Source organism: Vidua chalybeata, chromosome 1 (genome assembly GCF_026979565.1).
Source record: "Vidua chalybeata isolate OUT-0048 chromosome 1, bVidCha1 merged haplotype, whole genome shotgun sequence".
NCBI classification, from domain to species: domain Eukaryota; kingdom Metazoa; phylum Chordata; class Aves; order Passeriformes; family Viduidae; genus Vidua; species Vidua chalybeata.
The window spans coordinates 37,724,037-37,743,660 of record NC_071530.1 but is presented as its reverse complement, the minus strand read 5'-3'; the positions used below and the strand labels follow the sequence as shown (position 1 = coordinate 37,743,660).

Genomic DNA, 19,624 nt, shown 5'->3' with positions numbered 1-19,624 from the left:
ATCTGTGTTCCACAGATGCAGTGCTTTCACCGTGAGTGACCCTTCACCACTTTGCTGCTTAGTCCTTTTTGTTATGCGTTTGTTCTGCCGAAGCCCGTGATGTGCAGAATGGGCCGTTCATGACCTAAATCGCTCTGGGCTCTAAACCAGGAGCAGGTGCAGTCGCGACCAAAACAGGAAAGCTGCAGTGTTGGGATCATCCAGTGATAATGGGGGGTGAAAGAAGCCAAGGATATTTTATTTCTGTATTCCTGATCCTTCCCCCAGGCTACCCTGCCCCCACCATCCATGTTTAAAATAGATGGCAGTATGATGATTTTAGGCTTCTCCCTGGACTACATTTCTAGCACTAGCATTTTATTCAGTGAGCTCAATTAAAGGTTGCAAAGGCAAGTTAGCACTCATGGGCTTTTTGGTAAAGGCATCACAAGTATCCAATGCAGTAGGGAGCTTCAAGGAGCATAACATAAATAGGAAAACTTCAGCACAAAGATACCAGTTTTGGGAAGGGTCTTGGCACATAGTTTCACTCACAGTGTGAAGATTCTTAAAAGCCTGATGCAAAAGTCACTGTGCAACAGTGACTTACATCAACTGGTGATGTCCTATCACCTGAAAGATATAACAACAAATTGATGAAGTTTGAAAATATAAGATTCCAGTTATTACTAGAGAGTGTAGCATGCCAGTAACATCCCCAAATATGTGAAAACTGACAAGGTGAAGACATTGATAAGTGTTCAATTTCTTTTTTTTTTTCTCTTTTTTTCTTTTCTTTTTTGAACATTGCATTAGTAACAGTTTCTGGAAAGCATCTGGTTTCTCTCAATATTTGCTATTATCTGTTGATACCTCAGAAAATTATTATTACCTGCTAAAATTCTGTCCTTTTGATGTTTGGAGAGACATTATCACAGGTAGAGCAACATTCATCCCATCTAACTTGAGATCTACAGCATAGACATCTGCAAATGAAGACGAATATGTTTTTCTGACAACAAAACACCTGAGTGTATGCTTTAGTCTGCTTCATAGTGAATAGGCCTTCTTAGTGAAATTTAAACTGTCTAGGAATAGAGTAGAATCTGGGAATGAGTAACTGAAATGCAAACATCTGTATATTTGATGATTGCTGCTTAAATGTCTTTCACAATTTTGAAAAGAAATACTAGAAATCCATGAATGTTGTAATTAGTGGACTTTGTCCTTAATGCCCTGTCCATCTTTTCTACCCCTCAGCTATTATAGGAATGTGTTTATTGTAGCAATCTGTTGGGAAGTAGACAAGGAGATATGCTTTAAGATGTATAGAATCATAGGATGGTTTGGGATGGAAGGGACCTTAAATATCACCTAGTTCCAACTATCCTGCTGTAGGAAGGCAGCTTTCCTAGGCCAAATTATGCAAAGCTGTATCCAACTTGAACTTGAACCTGTCCAGGGATGGGGAGTCCACTTCTCTGCATAACCTGTTCCAGTGCCTCACCACACTTATAATGAGGTATTTTTTCCCCTAATACCTATCTAAGCACATCCTCCTTCACCTTGAGGCCATTCCCCCTTGTCCTATCACTACAGGCCTTTGTGAAAAGTCCCTCTTCAGCCTTCTTGTAAACCCCTTCAGGTGCTAGAAGGTTTCTCTAAGGTCACCCTGAAGCGTTCTCTTCTCCAGGCTGAATTGGGTCATTCATCAGTGGCAGGAGGTCTGCATTAAATGGACAGACTTAGGTGCACAGTGGTCTCTGGGATTCATATACTCTGTTGGCCTCTTGAATGTACCCAATATATTTGTGTATTATGTACACAGAGCCAAAGTCACAGTGATTGATACAGTTCTATGCTGATAAGATGGTCTGGAAGCAGAAAAATTAGTTGTAGTACAAATGAGTAATATTTCCTTTCAATTTTCTTGAATAGAAGTGTGCCATTGGCTTGCAGCTAAGAAGGTAAGGATTGTTTCGGGGAAGGATGTGATTTCTAATCCCCTACTTTCAAGCACATTTTAGAAGAGAAATCCCCAGGAAGCAGCTATGTTATCTAAGCCAGGAAACACCACAAATTGTAGTTGTGCTGGTTTTCCATATGGGGCAGTTTTCTACTTCACAAAGCTATAATGTCATTCAAAGTTCATTTTACTGGTAAGCATCATTGAGCCAAAATTGAGTTCAGAGCCCCAGGGCAAATAAATGTAAGCATTTATCCAGAGTGCTATTTAAATTGGCATGAAATTTTGGGATCTTGGTTGCCTAGTTCACTCATTTCTAGTGCTCTGCAGGCTTCATTAGGGCCCCTAAAATTGAGAAGCTAGCTTTCTTTTATGGGGAAAAAATAGTTCTCTGCAAAACTGATGACTTTAAAAGATATGTAAGCAGTACAGTCAACATGAACTCTAAAATATGATGGCAGTCAAAGAGGGTTTTCATTTAAAGCTTATCCACATATTATCAAGCCAATAAGACACTGATAAAAATTAAAAATTGCTTTTTAAAGTTACGTTTTTTTACCCATATTCCATGTAATTTTCCAATGGGATGAACTAAGCATTCTTTTCCTTGCCAATCAAAATTGCTGCATAAACATTTTTACTCCAGATAATGGAAGTATATAATGATGCATGCATGAGCTGAAGGCCTGTTGCTTTCATGAGTTAGACTGCATGTGTGCTGGTTTAAACACTGGTGGATCTTTACAACTTTTTAAGAAAATGATTTTTTTTTCCTGTTTCTTTAAAAATACTATTTGGAGTGGTAAATTATATTTTAAAAGTATGTTAGCATATTATACTCATATATCTCCCTCTTCTTCATCACTTGCTATCTTTTACTTGTTCCTTAAGAAATATTGAATAAGAATGACTCAGAATGTTTTAATCAGAAACTATTTCTATTTTTAAAAAATATTTTCTTCACATTTTCAGTTTTTTCTTAAATGGATCATTTTAAGTACTGCCATGTAATCTTGGCTTTCCAGGTGTAAAGGTTTGTAATATGTCCCTTTAGTCCTTTAGCAGTGCCATTATATATTCAGAAATCACTGTGTATCTGTAAAGAAAATAGTCATGTACTGTAGTGTAATATATATTTCTGAAACTTCTGTTTGCCTAGTTGTTACCTAAACTCCAGTTATAAATTATCCCCTTCCTCCAGATTTCAGAGTGACATGGACATACACAAAAATGTATTGCAGCTCCAATGATGTCACGTGCTTTTCTAAGGAAAGCATATGGTAGATGTACAAATCACTTATTTCCAAGGTGGATTTTCCCTTATTATTTTATTGTGCTTTTATTGAGTGTGCATTTTGTCATTTTGTTTTCTGGAATGAGATTGTTATGCAAGACAGATTCTATATGCCAAAAAGAAGACTTTAATGGATTAGACTGTTTTGACTGGAATATTAGAAGAATGTAATAACATGCTAATATATTTTATTAGGCTGCCAGCTTATGTGTGTAAATGTTTCAAAAGGAATGAGCCATTTATACATATATCATACAATGTTTAATTTACTAGATTATATTTGATTACAAAGTTGTACGTCTTGGTTGAAAAATCTGGTTTTTTTTATAGTTATCTTATGCCTATATGGCTAGCACTATAGGTCTAGAGGTATATATTGTCCTTGTAATTTTAAATTCATACTGCTCTCTAGTGGGGAATGCTTTCAATGCAATTGATTTTATATATATATATTTTTCTTTATATATATATGTATATATATATATTCATATACAATATGTATATTAACTGGAATTACTGAACTGTTACTAGTATCTAAACCAATTTGGTAAAACTAGTTCTATTGTGATAGCATTTAAATCCTTCTACTGCTTTGATTAAAGACTTAATTTACTAATTTAAAAATATTTTAGACAGATGAATTTTTGGAGTGAACTGTATCTCCAGCAAATTCCAGAAGGGCTGAGAGGTTGATAGATTTATTCTTCTTCCTCAGGAGAAACCTCTTCCTTCCATTAGGAGAAATATGCTATAGGTCTGCTATTGAAAAATGTCAGGTTTCTTTCTAAGCTTCTACAATCTTGCCATGTCTTTTGCTTTGGAATGAATTGTTTAGCCTGCTTTCTCATCTCTTGCTTTCAACAGTTACACTCCTAGATGAGAGCTGACTGTACACAGAAGCTGAAATAAATACTGGCAGATCTAATTGAGTGAGGTTTAAATCTACAGCAAATACAGAGGTCCTCTCAGACTGGAGTCTGTACTTCCTTAAATGAAATGGGGATTAGTTAGCATAGAAGAACACAATTCTAATTAGATAGCTAGCAAATCTGAAAACTGAGATTGAAACTGATTTGAATATTGATAGACTTTAGATTTGCTTCTTTAGATAAATTTGTCTTTGTGATTTGATTTAAGGGCAATAATTGTCTTTAAATCCTTGGGAAATCAGTCAAAAAAGTTAAGCTGATGAAATTTAAATTATTTGAAGTTATCTGAAGAATGATTTGCAGCATTTTGTTGTAATCAGCCCCAAATCTGGAGGCTTGCTTAGACTTGTTTTAGACACTGAAACTTTTCTGGATCCGGCATTAAATGTGGGATGATGGATTGTAAGAGAATAGAGATAGTGCTGAAGGCAATCTCGCCCCTGAGGACTTGCAGTTGTGCAAATTACTAAAGAGTAGGAACAGCCTTGCCCTTAATAGGTCACAGCTGTGTCCAGTAAGGATGGGTGTTATAAAAGAGTGGATTAGCTGGTCAAGAGGAGAGTTGGAGTCAGTTGGCTGTGCTGCTGTGAGGAGTTAGGGTCAGGCGGTTGTGCAAGGGCCAGTATATGCTGCAAGGGACAGGAAGGGTCATTAAGTGGTCGTGCTAGGGACAGGAAGAAGTCAGCCGGCTGCGCAGAAGGAAGAGAAAAGGAGTCAGTGTTGTGAGGAGCTGCCCGTGAGAGCTCCCAGAGAGGAGGTATGAAAGTCTTTCAGTAGGATGATAAACTGACGGTGACAGTCAGTTCCCGTCCACCGTCAATTGGTGCCAAGCACTGATGCCGACAATTAAAGACACATTTTCTTGTGTAGCTGCATTAATCTTTTTTTTGTCTCTAGGTTGATTGATTTGTCAATTAGAGGCCAAATAGTATCATTGTATTTAAGGCTGCAGTAATTTTGTCACTCAAAGTATAGATTAGATTCTTTGTCTAGACCTTCATTTATTCACTAGGTCTGGGTGAACAAGCACTTTAAAGATTTATATGGTATATAAAGGTCTCATCAGAATGCTAAGTTGGTATAACATTTTGCATTCCTTGAATAGTAAATTAGGTTTGCAGTGCTCAGAGCATTTCTTCATCTGTGCCATTTCTGCTCACTTTTAATCACGGAAGCTCACGGTTACATTGGTTTCACTTGAAGTTCTGCAAATGGAATTATCTTCTCATTTCAGTAGTTGTTGCTCTCTGGTACTAGCTGAAACTAAGCTAACTATCCTTCAATTATAATCCTGGGTGGTTAAGATAAGAAACTAATTACATGTTTATTTGTCTTTGATCTACTTTACATGAGAAAGTTATGAAGTTATTAGACTTGGGCTTGAAAGCAATCACAGGAAATGGAGAAAGGATGGCTGGGGCTGCTAAATATTTGATTAAAGTCAAGGGTAAGGTCTGTGCATTTAAGATTATGGATCTAATATATAAGGAGGAGGAGGTTCTTCTGTTAATTATACCTTCTCCCCCTTTTCTTCCATTGACCGAAGCATTGTTTTGTCTCCCATTTTTCCTCAGTTCCTGCAGTGTTTTTACCCTTTCTTACCTAAGTTATCACAGGAGGTGCCACATCCACATCTGATGGGCTGAGCTTTGGGTACTTGGCTGTGAAGTCGGTCAAGTTACATAGAAGAAACTGAAAAAGTTGAACAAAAACAAAAATGTATGAGTGGAAATACAATGTTAAAATATAGCATGTAAAAAATTATTATCTACCTTTTAGTGTTTTGCAGATGTTGCTGTCTTTTCTATATTATTTTGTGTTCTCATCAATTTTCTCTCATGGTTTTTTTTCTTCTCAGAAAATATGAAGAAGCCTTGGAGCCCTGATCTACCAGTTGATAACCAGTCATATAATTCAGATTTCACATCTCTCCCAGACCGAGAAGGTGAGAAAGAATTAGCACCTGATGGCACTGAAGAAAAGAAGGAGAGAGAAAAGAAACACACCAATTTCACTTTGTGTAATGTCTGTAACATTCAGCTAAACTCTCCTGCTCAGGCACAAATCCACTACAATGGCAAATCCCATCAGAAGAGGTTGAAACAGCTCAGCAATGGAAATCTCAAAAGTGATAATGGTAAGCATTATAATATATAGATCTTTGCCATGTTTTGATCTGAGAATTGCAGCAATGTGAGCTGTGTTAATATATACGAATCTAAACTTTGTTTTATTCAGACAACAAATACTTTGAAGTTAAAGCAAAGGCTTTTGGTGACTTCAGAGTGCTGGAGGTCATCCCTAGCATCTGGCAAATAGCTAAACATATACCATCTGTGTTATTACAAGAGTTTTCATTTTATATTTTGTTTACATAATGATTTTGATTCAGATTCTTTCTCATTTCATTTACATTTTGATGGATTTCAGCATAATCAGTGATATTCCATATTTCATAGTCTACTAGAATGGTTATCCTTGTTAGGGCCATGCTTGCTTTTAATGACTGTAAGGTGGTTGTGAAATAAATTGAAACAAGTACATTACACAGAAATACATTGCCAAACTCCTTTCACTTTAACTTGCTTATTCTGGGTTCAACCTACAGCTAACATAAATTTGTTTAAAGATCATGGCTGAAGTGAAACAGAGATGGAACAAAACTTTCCCTTTAATCGATTTCATTGACAGCTTTGGGCAAAGCATTTTGTAGTAGGTGACATACTCTTCAATCATCAGAGTGAATTGTGATCCCCAAAGAAAAACACATTTGTGGCTTTTTGTACTGTGGCAGATTAGATAATAGAGGCAAATGATGATCCCTGACAAGAAAAAAATTACCATGCTGCAATTTTCTCCATTTAGTAACTGGTAGTACTCAACTTTGCTGTACCATGTATAGGGTTGTACTACATTCTTCTATCTGCTTCTGTGTACCATGCCAGAGAAATAATTGTCTTAATATGTTGTACTTGGGACTTTCAGACTTTCTTTCTCCATATTACACATTACAACATGCCTTATGTTGCTTCCTTCCCCACCAGCAGAAGGATATGCAAACAATCCTTAGATAGAACTTCATCTTATTATTTTAATAGTCTCTGCTTTGTTCCTGCTCTAAGAGTGGGGGATAACATTGATATTTGGCCTAAGTATGTTGGATGTGAGTGCATTTCTGTGTACGAGATGTTGTTCATGTCTATAAAACACAACAGTAAAACCAATAACTCCCCCATAACATTCAACAGTACAATTAAATTTGTCTTTAACTGGCAGGTGGGACTGCAGCATTTGTCAATGTTCAGACTTCAGACATAGAAAAATATGTTACTACCATTAGTAGGAGCTGTGGAAATGCATAAAGAAAGATTGATTTCTGAGTTGATTAAAGGTGCAATGTGGTTATCCACAAATGCATTCTCCATAAAACCAAATAAACACAGTGTAATTTATTGCTATCTTTGGTTAAGGACGAATTGTTATTGTTATTATTAGCACAACTGTTTTGCTAATGATAGAAAGATTTTTTTTCTGCAGTTCATTTTTCCACTTTAATCCATTATAATGAAAGAATTAGTAATTAAGCAATGCTGAAATTAGCTTCAAATAGCTTCAATCATGGTTCAGCATTTATATTCTGGAGAGGCTCAAACTAACAGTATAGCAGCATATTTCTTACTTCCTCCTGAAGAGTATTGTTATGTGTAGCTGCATCCATTTGTAGTTAGAAAATAGCTGATTGACTATCTAGCTCTCTAGCTTTTATTTCAGGAGCTTATGTGAAACTTAAGGATTTTCAAATCTGTCAGATCTTTGAATATTATCAAAAGTAGCACTCCAATGAGAAAGTAATGTAGGGTAGAATATAAGGAAGGGATTTTTCATGTCATCAAGTTCAGTTCTCTTCAACTGAGTGTTATAAATTAGACCAGTATAAAATCTTTCTTGCTGGAAGTTAGAACTGAATTATAACTGAATATTTGAGTAACCATCCTCCCTGTACTTTGAATAGAGACACTGTTTGAGATGCCTTTTCTACGGACGAGTATAAATCGGAACATAAGAGGCCTTTTACCATCATAGATTTTGTCATAACTTGTATTTCTGAAATATGGGCCATATTTTTCTGACAAATGATTTTGTTGATGAGACCCCAGCAAGCTCAAGTGACATATGACCATGACTAAACAAATTATGACTTGAGCATTGCAATTTATCAGGTACATGCAAATGGTGCTTTTTGAAGGTCATTGATGTAACAGTTAAACATGCACATTGTTTTCTCAATGTATGTCAGAAGGATACTTTATTTAAGAGAATGGTATTTCCTGTGTGGAAGTCAGATTGTCACAAAAGAGCCATTATGCTTGATGTCCACATTAGTGACATAATAATTCTAGAGACTAAATTCCGCTGTAAATTAAAAGTATGTAAATGTTCTGCTTTATGCATTATCTTCTAAGGTTTTGTCGTTATAGTTACTCATTATGTCTCAACATATGAATGAAATATCTGTACTATGCAAAAGGAAACTTAATTTCTAAATACAGTGTTTCATGAACGGTACTCTGTTGTATATGCCTTTACATTGCTGGATGTTCACTTGGAACTAACATACATGGAAAGGTTGGGAAAAACATTGGAGTTGTGATTTCTCATTTTGTTTCATCTCCAAATTACTCCCATGAAGCAGGATAGGTTTGTGTGTTCTGTATTATGAGGAGATAATAGAAAGGGAGGATTGATTAATATGAAACAAAAGCCCATGTCTTGTTCCAAAATAATTTGCAATGGACTGCTGAACAGAGGTAGGGTTCAGCTGTATTAGCATTTGACTGTGTAATTAGAGTTGTCATGCTACAGTCATCAACTTCCAGCTGTGTGAAGTAGCTTTTGTCTGTTGGATGTGAATTTACTACATTTACTATACTTCAATATCTCTGCCTAATTTCATAAGGTAAGTTGCTTATGCACAAAGTCTGTTAACATCTGCAAATCAATAATCAGTAACTAATGTGCATTGTGGGGTTAAAAGCAGTGTTTCTTTGCTGCTCTGTTGGTATCTGGACTGTATTTGAATAACCAGATATACTCTGAAAAGTTTTGTTAGTTGCTTATGTGTCTGTTTGGCAGCGTTACTGTACGATACCCATGTGGCTCCTTCCTGGGGCAGAGCAACCTCAGAACAGCACACTGTGCAGCCACAAAAAGGGATGTGAACCCAATGTTTCTTGTGTCATTACCTGGTACAGTGGTTTGTGATGACTTAACAGGACATAGCGAGACATCAGCATTTCTGTTACTGAAACATGCTTGGGAGCAACACAATTTTCTGTGTGCCTTCCGCCTAATAATTGCTTTTTATGTCTCTTAAAAAGACTTCTCACACTTTCCTCATTGCACCCTAGAAAATATTCTTCTCGCTGGTGATTTTTTTGCCTTTCTGCTCTCATGTGTGCAGTGGAAAGGTGACAAGAAAGTCAGTGGAGTTTTTGAGTATGTTTTGGGATTAAAAGGAGGGCAAGATGCAGTTCCTATCTGGTCTGCTGACATTGCACCACTTCTCATAAAACCTGCCTGGACACTGTGGGGAGAGGTGACCTCTTGTGGGAAATTGTTTATTCTAACCAGCAGGAGCAAAACTCACATTCCTACTGACAGAATGGAAAAATAACTGTGGATGCAAACATATAGCAGCACCAGTGAGAAAGCTGATGTGTCTAAAATTTTATGTAAACCAGAATTTCTTCTGTGCATTCTTTTGTGTAAATTGCTGAATCATCGTGAGTGAATGAGGCATGGTTAGGACAAAACCTAAAACTGCTTTCCTCTGCAATACTTTTTACAATACATTAGAGAAGAAGTGGGAAAATAATGAAGGAGGTGAGCAATGTCACAAAATTAATAGACTTCTTACACTTTAAAAACTGATTTCTGAACCATTATTCTTTTGAAACATAGAAGGCAGTGAGGAATTTGGTGGTGGTTTACCTAGCTCTCTGAATTCATAAGCCAGACCAAAGGCTATCCAACTTAGTATGTTTTATTTGCTATCTTTTAAATTAAATCCAACTACAACTTTTTTTTCACTGACATTTCATTAAAGCAAAATTTTACTGTAAATAAAATACATTATTGTCCATTAAGGACATTGAGTACATGGAAAAAAGGAGCAAAAAGTATCAGAATTGAGTGTATATTTCCCCCCTTGCTAATTTCAAAAAACAAATCCCTTAGTTCAACACTTGATATTACTTTAGAATGAATAATGATTTGGTTGTTATGGCAATGAGTATTATGAAATATGCACTAAAAAGGAATGTTTATTTCCCACATTTTATTCTTTTTTCAACCTCATTCAGTAGTTGAATGTGGTTTCCTACAACAACTCTTGAGATAGCAGTTTCATTAAATCTATGCAAAATTTTTTGCACACTGGTCAGAGAAAATGTTTAATCTTTTGCAACTTTTCTTTTGCATCTAAATCCTTACTTTTTACTAATCTGCAGGTAGGAAATCCAGGTGATTTATCCAAACTGCTTGCAGAGTTTCTGTCCTTGCACTTTTATGTTACTGTTTATTTTCAGTCTCCATGCTGCCATTGTATTTTATGCTTCTGCTGTCATGTTTTGTGATCATGAAAACTGATAGATTTGTGGTAGACACATTCTTACTTTTTTCTTAAACCACCAAGTTAGGGCTTTCAGGGAAATGGTGTCATCTTCTCTTTTCATTGTGTTAGCCCTCCTTTCAGAGGAGTAGGATTGGATGGGACATTGGAGAAAACAGGAAGTCTTCAGGCAAAGTATATTTTCCTTCAGCAAAGGTGATTTTCCATTAATTTTCTGGGAAGTAGAAACTGCCAGATCATCTTGAGATGTCCCTGGAAGACACATATCTAGCAAACATTTTTTTTAATGTCCTATGCTGATTCAGAGCCTCATGCCCAGTTAACACTAAATCTAATATGTATTTTCCTCTGGTTTTAAGCTTCTAGTTTGTGGGTCATAAATGCCAATATCTTGTAAAGCATCACAGCAGGTTCCTTCTGGGTATTTGTAATATCTCCCAAATGTCCAGAAATCTCAAGCTTTGACAAGTAGGACTGGCTAAGGGCAGTGTGCTGTCACTTCCATTGCTTCCAAATGTAAATCTTCCTCTTTATTTCAAAGCACTTGTCTGTTTTCATCATATTCCTATTTCAGTTAGTGAACTATTAACAGTTTCTGCTTTTAAGAGCACTTTTTCAAGTAATGCTTTTAAACCACCGTTTGTAGTTGCAGAATCTTTTTTATTTTATTCAGAAATGCAATATCACCATATAGGACATCATAGTTCACCACAAAGTTTTATCACAAGGTGAATGAAAGAATCTTAAGAGCCAGGTCACACTAGCCTCGTGCATGGTGTTGGTATTTCCTATAATAAGCATCATAGGCTCTACTTGGCTTTGTGAGTATACAAAAAGGAATAATGGACAGTAAATGTGGACAAACTCTTTACATGTGTGCAGATATCCATGTGGACTTGCTGTAGTTAGCTGTCTGTTATTACAAATAAATGCAAATGGACATTGCTAAATTTTAATACAAATCAGTCACAGGTAAAGTTGGCACTGTAACAAGTTGTAGGAAGGCTGTGGAGAAAGTTTGAGTGCACCTGGAATAAGTTCAATAACAGCATGCAGCCACATAGATAAAATATATTTTAGCAATTCTTAAAACATTCCTGTATTTGAGGGGAAAAAATCCATTGGAGTTAAATAATTTTTCATGTGGCATATCTGGCAATTGGTCCACAGAATAGCTCAACAAAACTTTAAAATAAAGTATGGAAGCTTGTATAACTGTGATTTTTAATTATGGATAATTTTTCAGAAGTTGGGGGATAAGTAGAAATTTATGTCTAAATATACATAAAGTATTTTTGAAGTTCCTTATTGTTTATCGAGTGCACTTAAGGATGTGCTTATGTTTTTTGTTGAAGTATAGTTCTGGTCTCAGCTAGCAAATTCCTTTCTTTTCTACTGTCTTAAGTGACAAATGAATAAAACGTGCTGTAGCAGCTTATTATCAATCAAACTGTTCAAGGTGTGTGGAGAATCTCAACCATAAAGAACATCTGCCCAAGGTCTAAATGATCTTCTAACTGCAGATTCAAAAAGTTACAGAGAATTCAGTTTTCTATCTGAGTGTAAGACTGCACAGATTCTCTTTTAATACCCCCTGCTGTATAGAGTACCCTCCTTTTTACCATCTTGAAGCAAGATGGTTAGTAAATTACCTTCATCCAAAGGACATGGATGTTTGTCCAAGAGAAATTCAACAGTGGCAGCTGAAACAAGTTTAGAACTGTGTCCTTCTTTGCTGCCTTTTAGCACACCTGAAGAGACTTTTTGAGAGCCATGTGAAGACATGGAGGAGGAAGTACTTAGAGATGTCCTCAACAGCACACAAACACTGCTGTTATGTGCAGATTAGAGGGTGAAAATCTTCATCCACTGTGTGCCTGCTTGCTGCATTTCATCTTCCATACACACAGATCTTCCTCTGAATATTCCAAATATTGTTCTGCCACAGTTTGCTTGTCCTATTTAGACATTTATAACCTCATGTTTTCAGACCTTTATGTTGCTCCTAGGTGTGCAACTCTTTCTTCCATATTGAAAAGTAGCTGCCCTTTATGTCCTCAAATTTGTGTTTAAAATACACTTGAAAAAAATGGGACGTCTTTCTCTTTGAACTTCTACTTAGCATCAATATAGCTTCTTTCTAATTATCTTTTTTTCCCCTTTTTTTTTTTTGGGTTTTTTTTTTTTTTTTTTTTTGTTTTTTTTTTTTTTTTGAGGCTAGGACCTGCCATAAGACTTATTTATCTGAACCAGTTTTTCTCTCCGCTTAAAAGATAAAACTGTTTTAGGCAAGTGATGTCTTCATGTTTTAACTCTAGCAGGAATATTGATAATCACTGCTAAATTAGCTGGATAAAGCTCAGTTACTCTGATAGCAGTGTATGTCCATCTGTGTTTCTGAACCGTGTGAGGTGTTGGTCTGCCATTCTTTGCTTCTCCCTGAGTGTGGCACCATTCTCATTTCTGAGAACGCTGGCATTTGATCTTGTACGTACAGATAACAAACTGTTGAAACCTGTTTTGCAGGCTCTCCATTTAGTTCTGCTTATATCACTAGGTCCAATATAGATTATGATGACCATGGCTTCCATCCAGACCTTCTCAGTAACTTGTCTTCTTTAAATATGGTGGGGTTCTTTTTCCCCTGCACTGGCATCTGGTAGGCAACAGATCTTCTATGTGTCATGACAACGCACAAAGTTTATCAACGTTTCCTGGTATTAATTTCCTAAGAACTAGCTTTTCCCATATTCAGTTGTTTTTTGACTTCAAATATAGATCTGTACTCTTCAATGAGGCTATAAAATTATAATTTTGTATGTCTAATGTAGCATTAATTTTTAAAAGTTTTTAGGATATCACAGAATTCATGCAGAATTTTTGAGCTATATCTGAGTAGAAGAAAAAAATAGCAATTATTCTATGAGAGACAAATTTCACTACTACTGACTTTTACTTATTCATGGGGCTTTTTTTTTTTTTTGCCCCTCTGATTCAAAATTCACTGTCTTCCTGATAGTCATGACACTGAAATCTTTAGTTAACTTCTTATTCTCTGACGTATTTCTCAATAGGGGAAATGCATCTCAAGGTCAGAGATTTAAGACCAGTGCCAGTGAAATTAACTTCAAATCCTGTTGATTTCAAGAAAAGGAGGCAAGTTCCTCACTCTGTTCAGAAAATTAATTAATGATAGCTATGGTGGCTCAGTGCAAATCATTGAGGAATTACTAATTCTAATCTACAGTTCTGCTTCTGTGGGAGCAAGTTAATCTGTCTGATGTCTTTCCTTTGTTTCTCACATTAATGCTTATAGGTTAGTCTGGCTGGAGTCCCCATGCAGACAGCATTATACCTATATAAACATAATCAAGATTTTCCCCCAGTTTTTCCATAAATATGAAATTAGAGAGCTGGAAAGATACACTGATTGTAAGCAAAGCAGCTCACTTAGTGTTTGACAATACTTTGTTAGTATTACTGTTTAGTAATACTTTGCTCTGTAATAAAAATTCAGATTTTTAAAATACTCATCTAGAAACTTTGTCAGGATAGCATGTTTTTAAATGCAAACCCTCCCTGATGGGGATGATGTATAATTTATTATACAGAATATAACAACTTTTTGGTTATAAAAGCAATATTGAAAGTTTCTTTTTTATAGGCTTTAACAGCAAAATGACTATTCAATTAGAACCAAAACCCAGACAGTCTCTTTCTGTGCTGAATTCTAAAATGTTGTAGAAGAGAAAGTTAATGAACAATAATATTGTGATCATACATTGTGTGATCTTTAAGCAATTTCATTCCTAGTAAAGTACAGTGAAAGGAAAACTGGAAATGTAAAAAATATTAGCTTTGATATTTTGACTCCAGTTGGTTAGTAATTTTGTTAATGATTATTTAGAAATTTAGTTTTCTTCTGTTGAACCTGTCCCATTTGGGAACAGTTAACAACTCATCTGTCCCTTTTTGGCCAGGAGAGTGCCATTCCTACATTTGATTGGTTCTCATTCTATCTCAAAAGAAGTAACAAGATTGTTTAAAATTTCTTCCTTCCACTTTCATTCCTGTTCTCAAACTCAACAGAGGTTTGAACCTTGACAAGTTGCTTTGTGAATGGATGTTTTTTCCACTGGGCAAGCACAATAGAATTTTGGCTTTTTTTTGGTCCATCGTCTTATCTATTCTGATAATGTCCTATTTTTTTTGCAGGTTATTGTTTTGATTTGCAGTTGTTGTGAAGTTATTATTGTGACATGCTTAAAAAATGGTAAAAAAATTTTATTTATATTATTTTTTAATTTGGTCCTAAAACTGATGAAAACCAATGATTACATGGCCATAGTTCTGACTCAGCTCTTTTTTCCCCACGTTTGATACAACATCTTCGTGGAAAAAAGACTTGAGTGTCCTTGTGGACAAAAAGTTGAACAGGATTCGTGAACTACATGCTGGGACAGTACCATGCCCAGTTTTGGGCCCCCAGTGCAAGAGAGACATCATTGTAAGGGAGCGGATGTGGAAGAGCATCACCAGGATGGTCAGGTTACCTGAGCGTGTAACTCACAAAGAGAGGTTGACGAGGCTGGTTTTATTTCCTGTGAAGGACTCTCCTGGAGGATCCTTTTGCAATCTTCAACTTCTTTGAGGGAGTTTTCGGTAGAAGATGCCCTTGCATGAAAGGGCAAGAGGGGAGGATAGCAAATTGCAGCAAGGAAAGTTCTGGTTAGATATATGGATAGAAATATTCAGTGCAAAAGTGGGTAAGCACAGGAATATGTTGACCAAAGAGGATGTGGAAATTGTTCTCTGGAGACTTCAAGAACTCAACCAGATCTAACCTTGAAATTATTTCTGCTTTGGGTAAGAGGTTAAGTAAATTCCAGAGATACCTTTCCGCCTGAATTTTTCTAAGGTCCTTTGGAAAATACTGGGAAAACTTCAGTTTTAAAAGTTCAGAGGCCTACTTGCTTGATTTGCATCAGACAGGACCTATATATATATATATATATATAGCCAAAGGCTTAGATTTTTTTTCATAGTTGTGTGTTTAAAAAGGAAAAAATAACTAAGAAAATTCCGCTCAGTGTCAGGATGCTGATGGTATTTGGCAGAAGCAAAACAAATACAGTAAATTCTGAATTCTGTGAAAGGCTCTGAGATGTAAAATGAACTGTTGAAGCCTTTTCTACTACCTTTATTTTTTCATCAAATTGCCTGTAGCATATACTCAGAACTAATGTTGATCCATATCACATTCTGTCTAGTTAGAGATTAAAATGTAAAATTCTTGTCCTCTAAAAGAGGAAATCGCATACATGGATCTTGTTTTTAGACTTTTATTTCTGTCATTAGTGGTGTCAAAGGGAATAATAGGTGATGCAGTAAAGAACATCAGATAGCATCTTGTTCAATGATGTTTTAAGATAGATGTGATGATAGCAGGCCAAAATAAATGACCTTTCAAACTTTCTTTTTCTTAAAATAAATTACCTTTTAACCTAAACAATTGAGGATTTCAACAGTAGACTCTGTCATGTAAACAGTGGAGTGATCAAACAGCTCCTTATAAAAATTATCCAGTAATTGATATTGAATTTATTTGTTTTATTTTTTGGTTTTGTGTGGTGTTATATTTTCTGACCAATCACATCTCATCATGAAATTAAATTATTCTTAATTGAAAACTAATTTTGTATGTTAGGGCTTGTATGGTTTTCTATTTGCACATCAGTAAAGGAGTATTCCTAATGTTTTAAAATCTTGACATTTTAAAGAAAAAAACACTGCCACAGTAATTCACTGTATTGTATTTGATTTTATCACTGACTCTTTTCATGCCAGCGACCCTTGTCAAAACCAGATGAAATATGCTTGAGAAAGCCAAAGAAAAGAAAAGATCCTGGAACTGTAAGGCTTTAAGAAATAGATATTATTCAAAATTGCAATGTTGTCATTTAAAGACTTTTTACTATGAAATAAATTCTTTCAACAACAGTGGCAAGCCTCTCTGCTCTTAGGAGCACCCCAAATTAAAAGCTTGTGGAAACAAATAATGTTACTGCTAAAGAATGAACAACTAAATTAGCTTATAGCTGGCATAGAAGTTTCAGCACTATTTAAGAAAGAAATATTTTAGTTTTACCCATGCTTTAATTTCTTTGCAAGCCAGAAGAGTTTATTTCAACAGATTGACTCTTAATTTTATCTCTGTGGGACTGTAAGTATGTTATAAATTTCTTTATCTCTTGGTACAGGCTAAATTTTGTAGTGTAGGTTAGTCTAATTTGTTATATACCTGCAAAATTTATTATAAGGGAAGTAATCTGCTTTTTTTTTTTATTTTTCCTTTGATATTGCATACAGCCCATCCTATAACCTATCCTGTATCCCACTGATCACATTAATGAGAGTACGAGAGGGTCTGACTAATTTTGAACATGTGTGCTTCTGAGTATAGTGATTAAATATTCATAGACACACATGTACATCCACAAAGACCACTTTATTCTTAGTCTACTTAGGAATTTTTTAGCTCTTGGCTACTTTGGCAGAAAATTCCAGTGCTGTGCTTTATAGGGAGTGCATTTGTGCACCATCTGCTGATTAGCACAGAGTCCTGTATGGTAGTCAGCTGTTAGTTTTTAATCTTTGAAAAGCGTAGGCAATGGTGGATTTTTTGTTTGGTTGTTTTGTGTGGACTTTCTTTTTTTTTATTATTATTGATTTTTTCTGAAGCGTTGCAGTAATTTATTATTTAAAGGAATTTTCTAAATAGAATGTGTTTTTTTTGCCAAATCAGAAATCATGTTCATGATGATTTCAAGTGAACCTCAGCAGGAATAGAATTTTTCAAATGGTCCAGAAAGATCAGTTACATTTCTTCTAACTCAGTTTTTATTATTTTTATTCACATGCAAATTTTATAGTCCAGAAAACCTGCTCTTTCACAGTGTGATGAAAGGTTTTTCCCTTCTTAAATGTTTATATTCTTCTATTTAGTAACTTCAAGAAAGCGCCTCACACATTAGTATTCATATTATGATACAGCTGATATAAATTAACACTTAGTAAGAATAGACATTATTACTTCTGCCAGATCTCTAGAATTATGTTAGTTGTTGATAGGGTTAATGAAACATATCTATATGCAAGGCTTTTTTTTTCCTTATGGAATATGGAGTGGTATAGTTCCTATGCAGTGCTATTAAGATATCCCTCTTATATTGTAGTCAAAACTTTTATTCCTTTCTATAGTCACACTTTTTAAAATTTCTTTGGAGAATGATCTTCATAATATTGCTTTCTTTTTTTGCTAACTAACGGTGGATATTTTATGAAACATCATCACAGAAAGCTTGAGTATTCAACCTTATCTGATCCCCAAAGTTTCTGAGAAAGAGACTTGTCACCCTGACTTACTGTTTGTGGATATCTAGAGGATTTCTGGTTAATGTGTTCTGACAGAACTCTCCATGCTCCACAGTTCACCTGCTACAGATGTTATGTTCAAATGTGCTGGCTGAAGCAGCATGTGCAAACACAAAATGGCAGAGCTCGTGAGTTAATAAAACAGTTTCTTCAGAGAGACAAGGAAAGTATGAAAATAAATGATATATGCTTCATCCTTTGTATTCCTTTGATAATAAAGCATTTCACAACATTTCTTGAAATCAATGCAGACAGAAATATATACAGAAAGCACAGCAGGATTTTGAAATGTGCTCAGTTTGTTTATTTTGTGTAAAAATGAGCCGAAGTCTCCTTTTCTCTTGATATTGTGCAAGGTTGAAAAACACCCACTGTGACCCAAAGAAGCCCTACAGGAAAGACAGCATATTACCCAGACTGAGGGCACTAATCCAGCCAACAGCAGCTTTGTACTAGAGCATTTTGCTGTAACAATGTATGAAGTTAGGCTCATACTGTTTAATCTCACAGAAAACTTCAGACGGCCTTGGCTCCTGTGCAGAACTGCTCTCTTGGTAGTAAAATGCCCTTCACAACACCCTGTGAACACTGGCATGAGCCCCTGAGCAAACTTACATTTATGTAGAATGAAATGGAAACAATGCTGCGACACGAGGAGACTGGCTAATGAAGGGATAGTAGGATTTGAATGGGGTTGGTCAGTGCTTTTTTCCTGATTTGATCAGAAAATTAGTAATGAAAATTCATTTTTATAGGATAGGATTAACTAGCAGAGGTAAAAACAAATATAGGAAATTATTACAATAAGTAAATAAGCAACTGTGGGGATAACTAAGGAATAGGAGATGGAATGTTTGTCTTGCATGTTGAAGTAATTGAAAACCTGACAGAATTTAGAATATATTTTGTTTCCTGACCATCTTGAAGCCATTAGGGAAATTAGCATAAATTTCCATAGAATTCTTATGTCACATTAATTTGAGTGCCTGGTGCATACATTTCCTACTCAGATGGTAAGCCCCTTCTGCCAGATGCTGGCAGGCTGGTGCAAATTACCTGGCAGAAGTTGGAATGTTCTTTCATTGCAAGCTGACAAAGTGAAAGACGTATGTACAAACCCAATACTCTCCCCAGATCTGCCACTCATTTCTTCCTTCTTCTTCAAGGAACCCTGGGAATAATAGCACTGGGATTATGGATGTGTAGTTGGTTAGAAGTCTGTAATATCACAGGGTGGAAAACTTAGAGTTTGAGATTTTAGAATATAGAAATAAATATGAAGCAAGATGGAGGTTTTAGGATGGAGACAGGTTGTTCTTCTTTACCTTCTTCCCTCTTCTTCATGGGTTTGGCTGATATTTTGTAATTGGACAGAAAAGTCTGCATTGCGG

General features: G+C 35.7%; 1 protein-coding gene across 2 annotated transcripts in view; it reads left to right on the top strand.

The window, feature by feature from the left end:
* The window catches only part of ZNF385D (zinc finger protein 385D), a 416,850-nt gene that overhangs the window by 79,451 nt on the left and 317,775 nt on the right, over nt 1-19,624 (top strand). For both annotated transcript variants that reach the window (XM_053953584.1, XM_053953593.1), the window contains exon 2: nt 6,027-6,305. In XM_053953584.1, the coding sequence (XP_053809559.1) occupies nt 6,027-6,305 (279 nt within the window). The remainder of the gene's footprint in view (nt 1-6,026; nt 6,306-19,624) is intronic.